The sequence below is a fragment of the Lynx canadensis genome, chromosome C1 (assembly GCF_007474595.2).
Source record: "Lynx canadensis isolate LIC74 chromosome C1, mLynCan4.pri.v2, whole genome shotgun sequence".
NCBI lineage: Eukaryota > Metazoa > Chordata > Mammalia > Carnivora > Felidae > Lynx > Lynx canadensis.
This window is the reverse complement of record NC_044310.1, coordinates 157791315-157812450: the sequence shown is the minus strand read 5'-3', so window position 1 is coordinate 157812450 and position 21136 is coordinate 157791315. Positions and strand designations below refer to the sequence as shown.

Here is a 21136-nt window from a genome sequence, read left to right as displayed (position 1 = left end):
CAAGGATTTTGATGGAATTACTATGCAGGCCAGTTAATACTGCCTTAGAAATTCAGCCTATGGACCATGTTTTATATAATCTTAAGGATAAATTTCTCAAGAAGAAGAAAGATTGTAATAGTTTAATATTGCCGTCATAGCTGCTTATCTTTTTTTCCTCTCTTCCCATTGTTTCCAACTATGTTTTCCACAGATTTATTTTTTATGTGTATTTCAAAAGTACATTTCTGAATTATAAAATGTGCATTGTGGATGTATAAGTAATTTCTCTGGAATTCAAGAACCAGCCTGTGGCTCATGGCGATGTGTTTCTTCTTCCTACAGTTGTTAAGCAGTTCCTGATCTTTTCATCTGAGGTGGCTGTTCGTGGCATCCCGTTCAACCTGTCTACCCAAGAAGATGTCATAGTTCCAGTGACAGGAAATCCTTCTTTCTTTGTTGGGGTTGATTTTGATGCCCAAGAGAACACTATCTTTTTTTCAGATACATCAAAAGACATGATTTTTAAACAAAATATCAATGGCACAGGTGAGAATACATTAAATTTTTTTGCATGCTTTGTCTATTTTTTAATAATAACAACAACCAACAATAATAATAATAATAATTTTCTAACTAGAACTTACTTGGCTTGCTAAATATTTTTAAATAAGGAAAGAGAGCCATTACTTTTTGTGACTTAAGTTAAAACAAAAACTTTTTCTTAAGGGTATATTTTTAATGATGAGAAATGTTAATAAACGGAAGCTGACATTCCATAAAAGGAGAGTCAGTAATGGGTTTAATTGATTAGAAGCTATTCCTTCATATTCAAGCAGCCAGAGGATCTCTCTGGGACGGATGCTGGGCTTGAAATAATAGTAAAAAAAAAAAAAAAACAACCCCCCCAAACAAAAACATGAATTAATATGTGAGTGTCGATTACTATAAATTTTCAATGATTTGGGTTCTGTAATATATCATAATCATCACAGATAGACACATTATAATCAGGCCACACTTTACTGTTGTGTACTTTATTGGATGATGACATCATCTTATATTTGGATTTTATAACCCACTGGAGAATTTCTATCAAATACCACAACCAGATAAGGATACCATAAGAAAGAAAACTGTAGGCCATTACTTCTGGTAAATATTGATGCAAGGCTTCTCAACAAAATAAAACATATTGCAGACGGAATTCAGGAACGCATTAAAAGGGTTATATATTATGACCAAGTGGGATTCATTCCAGGTATGCAAGGATGGTACAATATTCACAAATCAATAAATGTAATACATCACATAAACAAAATGAAAGACAAAAATCACACAATCATATCAATAGATGCAGAAAAAGCATTTTGACAAAAGAAAACATACTTATGATAAAAAACTCTTAACAGCGTGAGATAGAAGTAACGTATCTCACTATAATAAAGGCCATGTACAACAAACACTCAGCTAACATTATACTGAATGGAGAGAAATTGAAGGCATTCCCCCTAAGATTAAGAACAAGGCAAGGATGCCCTCTGTTACCACTCCTATTCAATATAGTGCTGGAAGTCCCCGCTAGAGCTATTAGGTAAGACAAAGAAGTAAAAGCCATCCAAATTAGAAAGAAAGAAGCAAAAAGGCAGTTATTTGCTGCTGACCCTATATATACAAAAAATCCCAAAGAATCAGTCAAAAACTGTTGCAATTTAATTAATAATTTCAATAAAATGGCAGAGCAGAAAATCAACATACATAAATCAGTTGCTTTCCTTTACACTAATGATGAAGCATCCAAAAAAGACGTAAAAACAAAACATTCCATGCACAATAGCATCAAAAACAATAGAATACTTAGGAATCAATGTAACCAATGAAGTAGAAGATCTGTAAAATGAAAACTACAAAACTTAGATGAAAGACATTGAAGAAGACACATACAAATGGAAAAACATCCCAAGTTCATGGACTGGAAGAATTGATATTATTAAATGGTCATAATACCCAAAGTCATCTACAGATTCAGTGCAATCCTTATCAAATGACCAAAAGCATTCCTCATAGAAATAGAAGAAACAATCCTAAAATTGTAGGGAACCACAAAAGACCCTGAATAACCAAACCAATCCTGAGGACACAGAACAAGCCTGGAGGTATCACACTTCCAGATTTCAAACTGTACTACAAAGCCAATGCAGTAACAACAGTATGATATGGACACAAAATAGACACATTATGGAACATTAGGACAAAATAGAGAGCGCAGAACTGAACTCTAGCATATATAGCCAACTAATATTTGAGACAGGTTTCAAGAATAACCAATGGGAAAAGGATAGTCTCTTCAACAAATGGTGTTGAGAAAACTGGAGAAACACATTTAATACAGTGGAATTGGATCCTTACTTCACACAAGTCACAAAATTAACCAAAGTAGATCAAAGACTTAAAAAATGATTTCTGATACCATAAAACTCCCAGAAGAAAACATAGGGAAGAAGTTCATTAGTATTGGTTTTGGCAGTAAGTTTTTGTGCACAAACACAACAACAAAAATGAATGAATGGGACTACATCAAACTCAAGCTTCTGCACAGCAAACTAAACAACAAAATGAAAAGACCACTTACAGAAAGGGAGGAAGATATTTTCAAACTATATATTGGTGAAGGGGGTTAATATCCAAAATACATAAAGAACTCAGTCTAACTCAGTAATGATGACGACAACAACAGCAGTCAAATCCAATTAAAAAATGGACAGCAGAACCAAATAGACATTGTCTTAAATAGGGCATCAAAATGGTCCAAAATGGTCCACAGACACATGAAAGGGAATTGAAAATCAAAAGTATGATGAGACATCACCTGCTACCAGTCAGAATGGCTAATATCAAAAAGACAAGAAATTGGCAAGGATGTGGAGGAAAAGGGAATCCTGATGCACCATTGCAGGGAAGGTAAATTGGTGCAGCCACTGTGCAAAACAGTATGGAGATTCCTCAAGAAATTGAAAGAGAACTAACAGATGACCCAGTAATTCCACTACTGGTATTTACCTAAAGAAAATGAAAACACTAATTTGAAAAGATATCTGCACCCCTAATTGTTGCAGCCTTATTTTCCAATAGCCAAATTATGGAAACTGCCCACATGTCCATTAATAGATGAATGGATAAAGAAATGCGGTATATATACAATGGAATGATATTCAGTCGTAAAAAAGTAAATCTTGTGATTTTCAACACATGAGAGTATAATGAGTATAGAGTATATGAGTATAGAGAGTATAATGTTAAGTGAAATAAGGCAGTTAGAGAAAGAGAAATACTGTATGGTATGCTCATATGTGGAATTTAAGAAACAAATGAACAAGGGAAAAAAGAAAAAGACAAAGTAAAGAATAGACTCTTAACTATAGAGAATAAACTGATAGTTACCAGAGAGGAGGTGGGGGGGGGCATAAATAGGTGAAGGGGATTAAGATTACACTTACCTAGATGAGTACTGAGTAATATACAAAATTGTGGAATCACTATATTGTACATGTGAAACAAATATAACACCGTTAACTACACATTTTTTCCCCCATGATGGAAGCTTTCTTCAAATTTCTGTGATTTTTGTTTAAGCTACCAGAAGGTCTTTCTGTCTGTATGGGCCTCATCAGCTGGATAACTTCAGATATTGAGGCAGACTTTCTGTTGGGGAGCTTCCAACATCAATATTAGTAAATCTTTTTCTAGGGATAGTCCTTTGTCCTTATTAGATGTCTCCATTCTCCTTGGTATGGGGATTAAGAGGAGGTGAAGATAGCTTGCCGTCTGTGTTATAGGAGAAGTACAGAGGACAGGGGGCCAAGGACCCTTCAGTTCACTAGTCACACAATCTGCCTGTATTCAGTTTTGTTCCACCCAGCAGATGCAGTGCCGTTGTGCATTGTGGTGTCTTTGAGCCCACAGCGTCTCTGCATCATTTCCTCCAGAGAACAAGATTGCTGGTCTGTTAGAAGAGGTAGATGGACAGAAGTGGCAGAATTGCTCAGGATCCGGGAAGGACCTGGTGGTCTCACTGCTTCTAATACCAACTTGTAACTAAGCACTTTAGTTCTTCACCCTTGTGTGTTGCAGAGCCCGGTATCTCTGACCCCGAATATGTTGAAGTGTCTGTGTGTGTGTGTGTGTGTGTGTGTGTGTGTGTGTGTGTGTGTGTCTTCCCCCTGCTGGACTTAGTTTGGATCTTCCTCCACCCCCCCCCCCCCAGTGAGTTATTACCTGCAGTCCCTTTCTCTTCCAAAGTGTCAAAATCTCTTATCTGCTGTCCCTTTGTTGTCATGTTAGTAGAGTTTGGAAGGAAGAGGAGAAAACATGTGTGGTCAGTCTTCTACTTTCAACCAGACTGCATCTATCTGAAGACTAGAGTTAGGTCCACTGAGCTTGGAGAACTCCGGTCAATGTTAGCTTTCACCAAAAAGCAGAGTTAGGTTTTTTGCCACATGTAGGCTCAGTCTCCTACAGATCAGCTTCCTTCTGCTTTGTCAAACTGGAATTCTCATCACGCTTTTTGTCAGTTTCAAGTCTACATAATGAGCAAGTTACCTTTTAAAACACTCTATAGTATGCTTTGGTGAGAGAGGTTTTACACTGCTGTTTTCCACGAATAAGTGTCATTGAGTACGTATGTAGAGAATGAGTTGTCAGAAATCAGGTTAAAGTCAAGATCAGCTGAGTGAAGCTCTCAAGGGACTCCAATATGATCAAATCTTTCCCATCCTAAAAGTGCAACCCACATCCCAGTCCAAGTGTCTCTCTAGTTACAGCTCTCTCTCTCTTTCATTTCATGGTTGGACTTCTTGGAACATTGGCCTACATGTTCCTGTTCTCACTTCCACATTTATACTTTCCACTTATTCCTCACTCCATCTCAATCTGCCAACTATGTCACTTCACACTCTTCTCATCTTGGTCACCTCCAATGTCGTTTCCTTATCTTTCTGGTGTTCTTCAGAGGTCGTTCCTTCTTTGCCTGTTTCCTATATAGGCGTGTTCTCTATGTTCAACATGTGGGTCTCTTCTCCTCTATTTTCTGCATAATTTTGCGCCTTCAGCGTCTTGGATTACCATTTATGTAGCCATTATAAATTAGAATGGGGAGACTTATGGTAAGGCATTTACTGAATGATTTTCCTCCTAACCTGGCAAATGAGGGAAAGATCAGGGAAGACTTTTTTCAGGCGATATAAATATCCCTCCATAAATCTCCCTCCAAGCTCTCTGAGATTCACACCCATAATGCCAACTGCCTTTTGTGTATCTCACCATATATCCCACAACTACCTCAAAACCAACAGATGTAAGTAGACATCTTTACTCCATGTAAGACTTCCTGCCTTAGAGCATGTAGAGCATGACCACTGTCCCTTTCCCTCTTATCACCCCTCCCCACCCCCATTCCTCCCAGGGTCTGGTGGTTACCTAAATTTCTCCCTTTCTCTTAACCTCTGTCATTAACTGATTAACCTCCAAAACACGTGGAGTTCTCAATCTCTCTCTTTCTCACTTCCAAGTCTTTCCTTTCCTACAGCACCTAATTCACCCCTTCCTTTGGGAAAACTGTCCACACCTCCACCTCGCCTTGTGCTTCATTTGGAGTCTGTGTTTCATACCATTCCATGCACATCTGTCAAAATACCCATTACTTTTTGATTTCTACCTCTTAGTTTAATTGCCTCCACTTCATTATAAATCCTTCAAAGGCAGTGTCCACACTTCTTTCAAGATGCTTCACTTTTCTATGACTCAGTTTCCTCAGCTACAAAATAAGGTTGCTAATAATACTGCCTTCCTTGAACTGTTGTGACGATGGATGATTCCATGTAAAATCTTTGGGCCAGTTCCTGGCTTGTAGTAAGTGCTCAATATAAGCTATTATTAAAAATACTATTAGCAATATTATGTTTCCTAAGTATCTAGTATGGTGTCTGGCACATAGAAGACTTTCTTTTATAATTTGCTAAGTAAATGAATGGAAAAAGCACTACGATGGTTTTCCCTACTTCAAAAAAAGTGTTATTGACTGTGATTCAGATTTCCTTAATGAAAATAAGAAAAAGGGGAAAAGACATAAAAATTTCACCAAGAGAAAAGTGGCCTTTTTTTTTCCTCCTGTACCTCTGATTTCCATTTGGAATCTTTGCTGGTCTTTTCAAAATAGGGCAACTTTGCAGTTTGAAAGGCTGTTGAGAAGGTTGGGCGGTCACACCTCAGAGATCTCCTGCCAGTGGTACCTGGTGGCTTATCAGAGCTCTCTGTGGGTGGTGCTTGTGAATATGTGAACTCAGGTATCTTCTCTTCTTTCAGATGTTCTGCAATGAGAAATTTTTTTCTGGAAGGTTGAACAAGGGAGTAAATGTAGGGCATACCACTTCTGGTTCAATTTATCAGAATCATATCTGTTTTTTGAGATCCAAACTTTGGGGAATGGATAGATTCTAGTTTTATCTCTGTGCTTGCTCGTTGCTCAGCAGTGTTTTTTTTTGTTTTTGTTTTGTTTTTTAAGAATTCCACGTGGGTTACTGAAATATGTTATAACTTTGACACAATTTAAATATGCAGTAGTTGGAAAATGTATGGCATAAAATATATTTAGCTTAAACCTTGTTCATATTTCAACTTACAGGAAGAGAAATTCTCACCGCCAACAGGGTGGAAAGTGTTGAAAGTTTGACTTTTGATTGGATTTCAAAGAATCTTTATTGGACAGATGCTTCTTACAGGAGTATCAGTGTCATGAGGTTAGCTGATAAATCGAGACGTGCAATAATCCAGAATTTAAATAACCCACGATCAATTGTAGTTCATCCTATTGCTGGGTAAGTGTGTTCATGTTTCCTGAAAAGCTTGAAACTGTATGTCTTTTAAAGTTATTGAAAAGTGATGCCACATTTATTTGGCAAGCTCAGCAAATACAAGATTGAACTACATAAATTGAAATCACCTTAAATTTTATCCGTGTAGCATAAGTTTAAGGAATCATTTCATCTCCTTGAAATCACTTTCTCCTTAGTTTCAGCTTTCCCAGTCTTCACTGAAGTGTGTTTTTTTTTCCACAATTGAAGAGGACCAACAATGTGATACAGATTCAGTAGAAAAGGATTGAATGTGCAGTGGAATTATCAGGAAAGGATCAAATTCTTTCCCTGCTTTAATGTATTGATACAAAGCGTGGCAAAACTTGCTTAATCATTCAGTAGTTTTCAGAATAAAAAGTCTTTCAGACCACAGACTAAGTTTCATGTTTAACCATTCCGTGATTGGTGGTGTCAGACAAGAAAAGACAGAACAGTTTATACTATTCCTTTTAGGTTCTTACCTTTCTTATTTAAATCTGGTTAATAGCGAATATGTTTGTTTGGAACAAGTCTGAGCTTGGTAGCTGTATTTGAGTGGAGTTTAAAAAGAAAAAAAGTGAGTGGTAAATCACTAAAACCTGATTTCTGGAGGACACAGAGTAAGCACTTTACATAATCTTGTCTAATTCAAAAGCTGGTTTGTGAGCCAGGAAGATATAATACCTGATAAACAACAGTTAGTACTCAAATTTCAGACCTATCTGACTACAAAGCCTTTGTGTCTAAAGAACTCTGTATGATGCCTCTAGAGTGTTTATTTTGTATTTAAATTTCTTCCTGTGAAATAATGTAAGAAACATTTAAAAACTGGTGATATTATTAATAATACATTTTATTGCCCTGTAAAGAGTTGATTTCCTAATGAACTTATCTTAAACTAAATCTTAGCCATTTGGTTTTGAAGAGCTGTTAAATTCCTTTCCTACTGACTCCTTCATTTAAATAATATGAAGTCACATTTCAGAAAATTATGTTTTGGAAAGACTAATTTTAAGGGTCATATGAGAGAGAAAAGTTTTGTTTGTTTGTTTGTTTTTTTTACCCCTAGATTTTTCTTTTTGTCACTCCTCAGAATAAAAGTTTACCTTGGATAGAGAGTGAGAGTTGGTTTGGGTGCATTCTTCAACCGAGATGAAATGCTTTCCTTGTGGAAGATGACTAAAGAGCTATCTAGTGTGACCTAGATGTTTAATCCAGAGAGGAAAGAGAGATTAAAATCTGTATTCTTGCTCATAGTATATTATTTCATTTCAACAACTTGGGAGTATTTAAAGTAACCCAGGGGTGCCTGGCTGGCTCAGTCAGTGGAGCGTGTGACTCTTGATCTAGGGGTTGTAGTTTCAAGCTCCATGTTGGGTTTAGAGATTACTTAAAAAATAAAATCTTAGGGGCGCCTGGGTGGCGCAGTCGGTTAAGCGTCGGACTTCAGCCAGGTCACGATCTCGCGGTCTGGGAGTTCGAGCCCCGCGTCGGGCTCTGGGCTGATGGCTCAGAGCCTGGAGCCTGTTTCCGATTCTGTGTCTCCCTCTCTCTCTGCCCCTCCCCCGTTCATGCTCTGTCTCTCTCTATCCCAAAAATAAATAAATGTTGAAAAAAAAATAAAAAAAAAATAAAATCTTAAAATGTAACCTGAATTATGTCTTTTTAAAGAATCTACTTGGTGACAATAGTTTCATGTCCCAAGTCTAGCACATTGGTTCTCTGCTCTGGATGCCCATTTTAATGCCATTGTATTTATGACTTTAGTTATATATTGCTAACTGAATTTTTAATTAAGAGATCGATAGTACACTAAACTTGCCTATTAAACAGATTTTATTTTTTCTGCATAAGCTCAAGAACATATACAGAAAATGAAATTGTAACATGTCTCTGGAAAATCTGAGTCATGTAGTTTGTTCCAGTGTTAACATTTTTGATTTATTACCTCTTTTCTAGGTATATATTCTTCACTGATTGGTTCCGTCCTGCTAAAATTATGAGAGCATGGAGTGATGGATCTAACCTTTTGCCTATAGTAAACACTACTCTTGGATGGCCCAATGGGTTGGCCATTGACTGGGGGTAAGTAGGAATCATTGTGAATTATTAAGTTCCCTCTTAGTGTGGACCACATTAAGCAGTATGATGGAATGAGGAAACTGGTACTACTTGCACTCAGATATTTTTACATCATTGGCACTGGGAGAAGGACATAGTATGATACAAGGACACAAAGAACACATAGTTAGCCAGCTTCTGCTGGGATGAAAACTAATGCACTCATGAACATTCTGAGGATATTGATAGAGGGAGCAGAATGATAGGACCTTGTGGGAGGTCCATACAGAGGAGGCAAGATGGAAATCACATTAGAAGTAGGATAGGGGATTTGATGAAGTTCAGGTGATGTGTAATTTTCATAGGGAGCATCTTGTGGGTAGGAAATCTTTAGTGTCAATTAATTAACAAATGTGTATTTGCATACATATACTCTGGGAGAATTTTGAAGTATAGGATAGAGTTCTCAGGAAATTGATGATCTAGGAACATAGGAAAAGATAACGGGGTAAAAAAGCTTACAGAGAGGAATGCCAAAGTAGTCTATAGAAGAGACAAAAGGAAGAAATATATGTAGCCTTTTAAACATAGATTACTACCAATATTTTGTTAACTTATGGACTTAACCAGGAGAAAAATAAAATACCTAACTGGAAGATAACATTAAAAAATTTTTAAGACAATTAAAAATTGCTTCGTTAGAACGTATTGTATCATTGGTGGGGGGCATAAGTAAGGTGATGAAAAAGAATGAAATCATGCCATTTTCAAAAACTATCACATTTTTAATGAGTATAATCTAATCTTTAAAACTTTGTTTAATAAATGTTTCAACTGAACATACCATTTATGATTGTCCTCCGTGGAAAGGGTGCATTACTAGTTTCTGGATAACAGATAACTAAGTATTTTATCATTTTTAGTGCTTTACGGTTGTACTGGGTAGATGCCTTTTTTGATAAAATTGAGCACAGCACCTTTGATGGCTTAGACAGAAGAAACCTGGGCCATATACAGCAGATGACACATCCATTTGGACTTACTGTCTTTGGAGGTATGCTTTGAAGCAATAAAAGTGTGTGTTTTTTTTATACTTTGCAAATTGTTAACAGTAGACTCATCCTCATTTGGCAATCTCACAACTCCAGAAAAGTTGGTTACTTTAGAATACAAAAAATGAGAATGGTGCTATTATGTGTAGACAAAACATTTGGTTTTTTTCACTTTGTGAATTTTTTGTTTTAGACGCTTTTAGATAATAATTGACAATTTATATAGGTATAGCATTTTGTAGATTACATGTATTATAAACTCCCCAAGTACTCTATGATATAAATATCCCCCAAAGAAATAAACTACTGATTCTATCACTTTTAAGAATAAAACACTAGGAGTGTTTGTGGTGTCTTGTGTTTTGTTATTCTTTGTAAAAACCTTCTTAGAATTCATGTGGGAAAGCTACTACACATATTTATCAACTGCATAGGCACTGAATGACTCTGAAACTTTTTAGACACATATTGGGTAACTGATATCATTGTTGTTATATAGAAATTAGTGTATGTCTTGTGAAAAATAGCAAGACGTAGTTGCTTTTTCATGAACCTTTCCGATAATTTAATGCTGCTAGTAAAGATTGCTTGGGGGTGTGAAATTCTGGGAAACACAGCAGCAATGATCACAATGTTTCAGTTTTCCTTGTCCTGGCTCCCCTCTTGAGTGGAGTGGTGGTACTGAGTTGAGTGTAGCTTGGCATTGTGAAACAGGTGGTTTATTTAGTCTTGAACACAAGGTTTCTGCAAATGATTGTATAGCTTGCGCATTATACAAAATTGCCAGGCCAAGAGGATGAAGAGAGACTCAAATCTAACCTGGTTCTATTTGACAAACCGTAATAAGTCCAGTTAGTGCCGTTTTGTGATCCACAAACGGCCCTGGACCATATGCTACTTGTGTACTTGGATGGAACATCCTACTCTGGATAATTAGCAAGGTGCTTTAACAGGCTAGATACTGACTGTAAATCAAAGACTTTCTCCCATGCATATAGTGTGGAATGAATAGGTAGTAAATATATTGCATGTTCCATCCTGCTGTTTATCTGTGGAGGAGTGCATGGTATTTAAAAATATTTTAAAAATGCTCTTGAGAGAGTAAGTTTTTGTGATGAGATGAGTCAATTCTACATACTCACCCCTTTCTATTTATGCCTTTCCACTTACTCCCTTTTCACTAATGATGTCAGACAGCCATTTGATGTCACATAGGAACATTGTAAGAATGTTAAATTTTTCCTGCTCCTTGAGGGAATGTTTTGGGATTGAATAAAAAGGCACTTTCAATACCTTTTGGTTTCATCAGTATGAAAAAAATTTTAGTGCATACTCACAAAAGCAACACCATGTTCCCCAAATAATAATAATAATAGTAATAATAATGATGATAATAATAATAATAGTAGTAGGTTTCTCCCAACACTGCCCTTCATTGTGAATTTCTTATAGAAAATTATTTTTTTTTTAAGTTTATTTTGAGAGAGAGGGGGAAGAGAGAGAGAATCCCAAGCAGGCTCTGCATGTCAGTACAGAGCCTGATGTGGGACTCAAACCCACAAACTGGGAAATCATGACCTGAGCTGAAACCAAGAGTTGACTGAGCCACGCACGGGCCCCTGGAAAATTCTTTGATTGCACAACACCATAGAAATTATCCTTCTTTTTATGGAAAGGCTAGATATGCTTGGCTATCTGTGCACCACACAGGAGTGAAAGGTTTATTGAACTTCTTATCTATTTAAGTATAGTAAGATACCTTCATGAGTGGTGGGATTGAGATTGTCAGTCAGTCTAGATAAGGTTTAGTAAGTCCAGTGACTGATTAGTCATTGATTAGGCCACAGATAAGGGAAATTGGTCTAATGATAAAATTTGTGGCATTTTTGGCATTTTTTGGTTAGCTGGGAATTTTAAAGTATTGTTAAAAAGAAAAATCCACTGATTCTATTCAAAATGTGTGTGTTTACTTTCTTGCTCTGGTAGCATAAAGGGAACATGACTAACTATTTTGAACTTCATGGAATATTACTACAGTTGGAGAGGTAGGCACACTTCTGTGGATAATTTGATTGATCCCCAGAGCTACAAAATTAGTGTCCTCAATTAAGACATGGGATATATAGAAGGGTTGATCTGGAAGGGAGCTTAGAGATTTAGTTATTTCCTTAATTTTACTAAAAAAAGAACCCTCATCCAGTTAAGTACTTGCCTATAAGCACTGAGAAGTTTAGTGCTTTAGGTGGGATAAGAACTCGTTCATATGAGACACATCTAATGCTCTATTGAATAATCCAATTTTTTATTTTTACCTATGGAAGTCCAAACCTAATTGCTATTAAATACCATCACAATACTCCATACATGCCTGCCTGAACCAGAACTCTGGTATCATTAAATATGTAGCCTTCTGGGGCGCCTGGGTGGCGCAGTCGGTTAAGCGTCCGACTTCAGCCAGGTCACGATCTCACGGTCCGTGAGTTCGAGCCCCGCGTCGGGCTCTGGGCTGATGGCTCAGAGCCTGGAGCATGTTTCCGATTCTGTGTCTCCCTCTCTCTCTGCCCCTCCCCCGTTCATGCTCTGTCTCTCTGTCCCAAAAAATAAATAAACGTTGAAAAAAAAATTAAAAAAAAATATGTAGCCTTCTAAGGAGCCATTTCTAGAGAGTAATAAGTCACAGAAAATGATCACAGAAATATATTACAGATATTTGTGGGAGAATCTTCTCACATTTGCAAGAAGCGTTACAAGTCTATTGCATTTTCTAAAGTGAGCTGTGATGATAATACTAATCACTGGTATTTCTTCTTAGACTATGTGTTTTTTACCGACTGGAGACTGGGTGCCATCGTTCGAGTGAGGAAAATGGATGGTGGAGACATGAGAGTTATCCGAAGCGGCATCACTAATATAATGCATGTGAAATCATATGATGCCAACACTCAGACTGGTGAGGTTGCCAAGTTCTTTTACATGGTTGTATTTTGTTTAATATGGTGGCTCCTTTACTTTTTAGTGTGTATGATTTAATATAGCTCCTGATTGTTATATATTCCTGCTACCCAGATAGTTAAATAGTGTAAGACTTAACAATCTCTGTTCAACTTTGTTAATCCTAAAGATATTGTCAGGAAAAACACATTTTAGGACGTTTTCTGTGTTTAAACTGAATGTTCCATTTGGCATGTTGATTTCTAAGAAGCAGCTACTTTTTAGTGTTGGGTGTGAATACTGTTCTTTCCCATTTGTTTTCCTTCACCACTAACCCTGTGATCAACCCAGTGGAAATGTACATAACTCACTGTCTCCCTCATTGCTTTTGCAGGTTCTAACTACTGTAACCGACCCACACATCCAAACGGTGACTGCAGCCACTTCTGCTTCCCAGTGCCAAATTTCCAGCGGGTGTGTGGTTGTCCGTATGGAATGAATTTGACTTCTAATCACTTGACATGCCAGGAAGACCCATCCCATGAACCACCCCTGGAGCAGTGTGGTGCCCTTTCCTTTCCATGTAGCAACGGCAGATGTGTGCCCAGTCACTACCGCTGTGATGGAGTAGATGACTGTCATGATAACAGCGATGAGCACCTATGTGGCAAATTTAGTAAGTAGCTTATACATAGGAGATGCTCAGTGACGAATAGAACAGAGAGGCGGGCCTTTTTTTTTTTCTTTTTTTTTTCTTTTTTATGGTTGGGTTATCTCTGTGGGGGAAAAATCTTCTAGAAGTTTGGATTTTTTAATATGTACCCCCAAGGCTTTAGGAAGCTAGATAGTAAATATCATTCATAGATCATGCTACAGTTGATTTCTACCATTGATTTGGGCTATCTTCAGCAACATTTTGTTTTTATCTGACATTGGATGTTTGGACCAATGCAGTCATTACAAGCTCCTCCAAAAGTCAAGTCAGAATAAATAGATTATAACCTTTAGTATCTGAAAGAATATATTTCATAATCGGTACTTGTAATCATTGCGTTTGAAAATTTCAAGTGGTATATTTCCTTTCCCCCACTTTGGAGTAAAATAGGGGTGAACTGATGGTCTTAATGTTTACATTCTTCTTTCCATGGTAATCTGGTGTATAAAGTCGGGGGCCTAATGAATGCTATTGTAGAAAACAAAAGCATTCCATTAAAATAAAAAAAAAAGAATCATTGAAATCTAAGGTGAGATCAATAATAATGATAACCTGTCTTTTTGGAGAGAAAGAAGAGTGTCAGATTTGAAAATAAAAGTGCCCACTTGTCTGAAATTTCTAAAATTTTCTTCTTGTTTTAAATGTACAAATTTTTACCTGAATATTTTATCAATTTGCGTTTTTCCAATGACACCTTTTCAAGGTTTCTTTATACTAAGTGTGAAACTGAGATTAGACGAAGTGTAGCTGAGAAGTACGGGATGGGTCTCAGGTCACACCAACTAGAGATTGAATCTTAGGGAGATTCCTAAATCTCTCAAAGCCTCAGTTTCCTCATCTGTAAAATGCAGATAATTATACATACCACACAGTATACTTGTGAAGATTAAGAGAGAAAAAGTATGTATAAAACACTTAGAAAAATGCCTGGCTTATGACAATTAATTGCTACATAAATGTCAGCCAATGGTGATGATAAGAATGACGTGCACGTCTCTCTTTATTTTGTATATTTGCTCCCGTTGAAGAACTGGGCCTTTACAAGGTAAGAACTCACTTAATAGGGCTGTAAAAGCAAATGTCTTTGTGACCAGTTTGTTTCCGTTGTAGATAATTCCTGTGCATCTTCAGCGTTCACCTGTAGCCACGGAGAGTGCATCCCTGCACACTGGAAGTGTGACAAGCAGAATGACTGTGTGGATGGCAGTGATGAGCAGAACTGTCCGTCCCAGGCACCCACTTCCTGCCCTGCATCCTTATTCACCTGTGATAATAATCTGTGTATCCCAAAGAGCTGGCTCTGTGACACAGATAATGATTGTGCAGATGGATCTGATGAGAAGAATTGCGGTAAGTTTTGCGCAGACTTCTCTTGGTTGGTCAGCCTAATGAATAGATTTGAACAATTAATAGGCCTTGCACATTTTCCTCTGAGGCTCACACAGTTTTTGTTGGATTGTAATCATTGTTCCATCTGTCAATCCCTGTATCAATAGGCTATCAGAGTAAAGAGTAAAGATGCTTAGAGTCCTCTGATCACTGAGTTTTATGGATGCAGAAAAAGGACTGTGTCTGTCTAACATCCAGACACGAGTGGGAAACAATTCCTCCACTATATATCCACTATATGTATGTATGTATATATAGATAGGTATACATATCTATATCTATATAAAACAAATTTGTGATATATAGATATATATATATAGATAGATATAGATATCTATATCTATCTATATATCACAAATTTGTTTTATTCTAAATCGTATAAGACATTTGGCTATTGGTTTTTCTTTTTGTTTCATACAGGCAAAAAGGGAATAAAGCACAGAAGCACAGAAAATTTAAATTTCATTGGTGCTGTCTGCCTGCTTTTCATCTTGCTAGTTCTGATTTCATTTAGGTTGTTGTTTGTTTTTGTGTCTACAATAGTAGTTGAAGGTGGATGGAGTTCCCTGGACCAAGGTCTAGTCTTGGTTACATGACTAGGCAAGTCACTTCCCTCTGTAGCAGATGGGTTTTCAGATCTCTTCTAGCTTTCACATTCTGTGCGTCTATATTTAATATAGCTTCATATTGTGGATGGGACAGCCAGCACATCTGACTCTAAGGGTATGTCTCTTTAGCAAGGTAGGACCCTGGCTTCTAGAAACGTTCTGCTTAGACTTTGGACTAAATCCAGTCATGATCTGTCTATATACTGTTGCGGCATTTGGGTCAGGCTGACCATGGTGCCCAGTTGGGCTCCGTTGCTTAGCTTTGGTGGAAAGTCACAGACCCAATTGTATTCATGAGGTATAGTCCAGTCCAAGCCCATGATGCTCACTTTGGTAAGTGTAATGTATTTTTCAAGGTTTAATCACAGAATCTGACTCTGACCTATAATCTTCTTATTCCTCTTCCCTCAAACTGTCCTGGCTTTGAGTACTCTTCTGGGCTAACTTTGGCTATATGGCTGATGTGAAGGAATTTTGAACACATGTACAAATGAGATAACCTGTGTATCTCGTTAGCATTTTGCAGCTTCGGTGCGGTACACACTGAACAAGAAATAAACTGTTACTTGGTTTTGTTTTTGAATGACGTTAGAATTTACAGAGACATGCCTACCTAGTCAGTTTCGTTGTCCTGATCATCGATGTATTGACCTATCTTTTGTCTGTGATGGGGACAAGGACTGTGTTGATGGATCTGATGAAAATGGTTGTGGTAAGTGGATTGCTTTATTTGTATTCATGACATTTAAAAATGTGTAGTCATTTTTTCCTTGAGCTAATTTCGAATGCTTTTTTTTTTTTCATTCTTAGTAATTAATTGCACTGCTTCCCAATTCAAATGTGCCAGTGAGGGTCGATGTATTAGCAACATATATCGTTGTGATGGTGTTTTTGACTGCAATGACCACTCTGATGAGGTAGACTGTTGTAAGTACCATATTCCTACATGTTTCAGGCCAAGGAATCATTTCATATTACCACAGGTTTTTTCTAATTCGCATACACTGGAGAGAAGACAGCTTAAATTACAAACCATTATCAAAGAGTATTGAACATACAGTATTGAATATACAGTAGAGTTGACTAGGTATTTCCAAATAATAACTTAAATTTGTGAATCAAGTGGTTTTACAAATGGGCACTTTCCAGTCTCTTAAGTAGGTTCCATGTTTCTTAGATATTTTTGTTCTCACTATGAATATTTCCTAGGACATCCCAAATTCATGGGTTTCAAATTTTTGAGGCTTGCTATATATAATGATATCTTAATTGTTTCTTTTAAATTTCAGTAGAGCGGTCAAATCATGGTATAGATAGGGTGTGGAGTGGTATTTGATATTGACTCGAATTCTTTTGTAGCTATTTTTTGCTGAATATCTGCTAAGATGTTATGTGTTAGAGTAGGGTAAGAAATTATATAACATAAGAAATAATTGAAGCAAGGTACATATTAATGAAGGCCTTAGAAATGATACAGATAAAATTCAATTGGGTTCACGGAAAAGAAATTCCTTCTAGTCATAGGATTCAAGGAGAACTTCATAAAATATAAATCTGACAGATCTATAATCTCCATGGGCTAGAGACCTATAGTGGACATGATTTTTTATTGCTCACTAATTGTGTCAAATGGATTTAAGTTGATCACTTGTTAGAACAATGGTGTTTTCGACCATGAAAAGCAGGTGTTTATCAATTTTCCTCCCCATTCAGAAAATAAGTTTTTAAACCTATGTATAAAAATAAAAGTTAAATAAAATGCTTAATACTTTATAGATGTATACAACACCCAGAAATTCGTAGTCACTGGTGTTCCTGTTATCTGTTGAAAACATGGAATTCTTCTGTGATGATTTGTGGTTAAACTACCAATTGCCACTGACTTGTGGTTGCCTTACAAGGTCCCTGGGAGGAAACTTGGCATAGTGGAAACTTAGCAAAGAATTAAGGACTTACTGTCACCCTTTGTTTACTTATTGTGTGCTGGTTTCATTGGATGTAGTTCATTTGAGGGAAAATTAACAACATCCAAATACTTGATATTAAACTGATCAATTCAAAGTAACAAATTAATGGCAATTTGAATTCTATTGAAGTGAACTGGTGATTATTTAATAAAGAAGAAGATGAATTTTATTATTAACCTGTAATTGAACGAACGTCAAAAACACATGAAACGATTTTCTTTTGATTCAGGGACAAATCGGACTTGTAGAAAAATTTTTGTGCACTGCAATGTCTGAGAACCCTATATCGTTCTAGATTTTAATATTAAATTTGTTATAGTCATTATCAGAAACCTACCATTGATCCAAAATCATTTCTTCTTAATCTAGGAATTATATAAAAAGGATTATGAATTACCTTCATAAGCTCATCTCTCCCATGCATTTATCTTAGCAACTAGGCCTCCTGGGATGTGCCACCCAGATGAATTTCAGTGCCAAGCAGATGGTGTCTGCATCCCGAAGAGCTGGGAGTGTGATGGGCACCCAGACTGCATCTTTGGATCTGATGAGCATCACGGCTGTGCCCCCAAGACCTGCCCTTCAACTCACTTCCTGTGTGATAATGGAAACTGCATCTACAGAGATTGGCTCTGTGATGGGGACAATGACTGCAGGGATATGAGTGATGAGAAGGACTGCCCTACTCAGGCCTTTCACTGTCCCAGTTGGCAATGGCAGTGCCCTGGCCATAGCATCTGTGTGAATCTGAGTGCAGTGTGTGATGGCATCTCTGACTGCCCCAATGGGACAGATGAATCCCCACTTTGCAGTAAGTTTCCTGACCACAGTTTAATGGCCATAAATTCATTCTGAGCAGTGGCCTTCTGTGCATCACCATTGTCAGAGTCCCCATGCAGCTTTAAGGAAGGGATTTCAGTTCCTCTATGAATTCAAATCTGTGTAGGGATAAGCATCATGGACTTCAAATAAATCACCACTGGATGATATTTCTCATTAAATCCTTTGCACTTGGTTCTGTGTTTTTACTTCTTTTTTAGAAAAATGGGACTAAATGAGGCCATTAGATTGTCAAATTAATTTTTGTTTTGGATTGTGGTCCTAAGTTTTTCTAACTTTAATATTTTCTAATTTCAATCAGAACTTGCCACAAAGCAAATGAAGTCCGGGGATTTGTGTTTGCTGTGATTAAAATCCTGTGACTGGCATGTAATCCTAATTGCTGTCCTTTCTTTCTTTCCTCTTTAATCAATGCTCACTCTCAGATGAACCCCAGCCAGGTATGATTGCAAAATATTTTAGATTCTTATGATATTATATGGATTGTGTTTGTGCTGAAAATATTCTAGTAATTTTGACTTACTTCCCTCTCTGGAGCATGTTTCCTGTCACGTCTCTTAAAAATAAGTTAGAGTACACATGGAAGTAGAGGCATTTGCATACCAGCCATGTGAACCAACTTTGGGTGGCTTCAGGCATTCCTGCTGTGGCCCTGAAAGGAAGGAGTGATGGCATGTTGGTGGATCTGTGCCCTCTAATGTTCTTATTTCCTTTCCCTTTCCATTTATTCCCTTTCATAGACCTTCCAGCCTTGCTTTTGAATGTCTCATCTTTCATTTCTGTATAGGTAGAAGAATGTCAGAAAGCAAGCAGGAAGTAATTTAGGTCTCTTTTCATGCTTTCTCAATGACAGTTGTGTTTTTTGATGTCGACAGTATTTCCCTAAGTTTCTCTCATTGCACTAAATGGAATTATAATAGAAGTGGTAGTGAAAAAAAGTGGTTTAAGTACAGTGATTGTGGAGGAGAGTAAATCCTTAAGGAAATTAGAGCAGACACTGACTAGCCTGTGGAGCTCATCCAAGTGAATAGCTGCTCTTAGTTCTTACCCAGGTATTACAATGAAGGTGGCATGAGACCGTATGATAAATATTACAACAGGGTGGGACAAAAAAAAAAGCAAAGATTCCTGACTTTTTTCCTTTGTGATTTCTCTTTCTTTATTCTAGATCAGGACAGCTGCTCAGATTCCAATGGTGGTTGCACTCACCAATGTGTTCAGGGGCCCTATGGAGCTCAATGCGTGTGCCCATCAGGTTACCTGCTTGCCAATGACTCTAAGACCTGTGAAGACATCTATGAATGTGATGTCCCAGGCTTTTGTAGCCAGCATTGTTACAATATGAGAGGTTCCTTCCGGTGCTGGTGTGATCAAGAATACACGTTAGACACTAACGGAAGGACTTGCAAAGTTACAGGTAATAACTGAACTTGAAAGTGAACTACCTCCAGCCAGAATAACAGCACACTCCAGAGTTTAAGATCAAATGTTGCATGCAGGCATTTGATAGTGTTGGAGTTGAATCCTGGATGGGTTATGTAACTCCTTAACCCACAGTTTATTGTGCGGATTAAATAAGTTAAGAATTATAAAGATCTTGGGGTATTTTGGAAAATAGAGAGCAAAATATAAATAGGTAGATGATTTTTATGTTATTTAAAGTATCAGTGGCTTTTATATTAAAAATTATTTCTATATCATATTTAAGCATTTTATATATAATGCTTAGTTGATTCAATTCAACCAATATTAATTCAGTTTCTACTATGTGAAAGTGATTATACTAGCTATTAGGATATTGATTTGGATGGTTCACCTAAAAAAATGACCAAATAAAGAAGGTTATCATAATAGTTTCTTTTTCAAGTAGGAGGCTGAATGGTAGACAGTCCAGGGGCGGGGGAAGGCTGTGCACCATGCTAAAACTTGGTATGATTTATTACTAAAAAGGAAGTGAAGAGATATTGAGAGATAATTAAAAGTCTCTGCCACAGCTCAGTGCCTGAGGCAAAACAAAAATATTTAAGACACAATTCTTATCAGGAAGAATTATCAGGAAGCCCACATTCTAGGAAAGAAGATAAAATTCAAAAGTAACTGCAAAAGTAACAAATAGTAACTGGAACAATGCAAGTGTAGTTTGCTCCAGATTGATATTTAGGCAAACACTGGGGTATAACTCAAGGAAAAAAGATATTTTGGAAAAAGCTGGTTTTAAATACTCATGAAAATGAGCTATCAAGATAAAGAATGAAGTGATTAAATTATTTTTTTTAGGAATTTGCTTTCCCTATTACGATAGTTTGGAATTATATCTTCCTTCTGTTATCAAAAGTATTGCATCAAATATTTAAGAGATGTTTTAATTTAATTGTGGTTTCTCCCTGATTCATTGACATTTTTGCATTTTCTTCTTGGATAGCATCCGAAAGTCTGTTGCTACTTGTGGCAAGTCGGAACCAAATTGTTGCTGACAATATCACCTCCCAGGTTCACAATATCTATTCAGTTGTCCGGAATGGTTCTCACATTGTAGCTATTGATTTTGATTCAATCAGTAGCCGTGTCTTTTGGTCTGATGGAGGTCAGGGTACAATCTGGAGTGCATTTCTAAACGGAACAGATAGAAGAGTAGTAAGTACATTTCTACTGATCTATGGCCTCACTAGTCCCCCTGTCTTGGGATTATTACTCTTACTCATCA

General features: G+C 37.0%; 1 protein-coding gene across 1 annotated transcript in view; it reads left to right on the top strand.

The window, feature by feature from the left end:
- The window catches only part of LRP2 (LDL receptor related protein 2), a 138455-nt gene that overhangs the window by 23333 nt on the left and 93986 nt on the right, over nucleotides 1–21136 (top strand). The window contains exons 10-16 of the mRNA XM_030323741.1: nucleotides 325–528; nucleotides 12795–12932; nucleotides 13308–13589; nucleotides 14739–14978; nucleotides 18026–18403; nucleotides 19601–19849; nucleotides 20855–20964. Of these exons, the coding sequence (XP_030179601.1) occupies nucleotides 325–528; nucleotides 12795–12932; nucleotides 13308–13589; nucleotides 14739–14978; nucleotides 18026–18403; nucleotides 19601–19849; nucleotides 20855–20964 (1601 nt within the window). The remainder of the gene's footprint in view (nucleotides 1–324; nucleotides 529–12794; nucleotides 12933–13307; nucleotides 13590–14738; nucleotides 14979–18025; nucleotides 18404–19600; nucleotides 19850–20854; nucleotides 20965–21136) is intronic.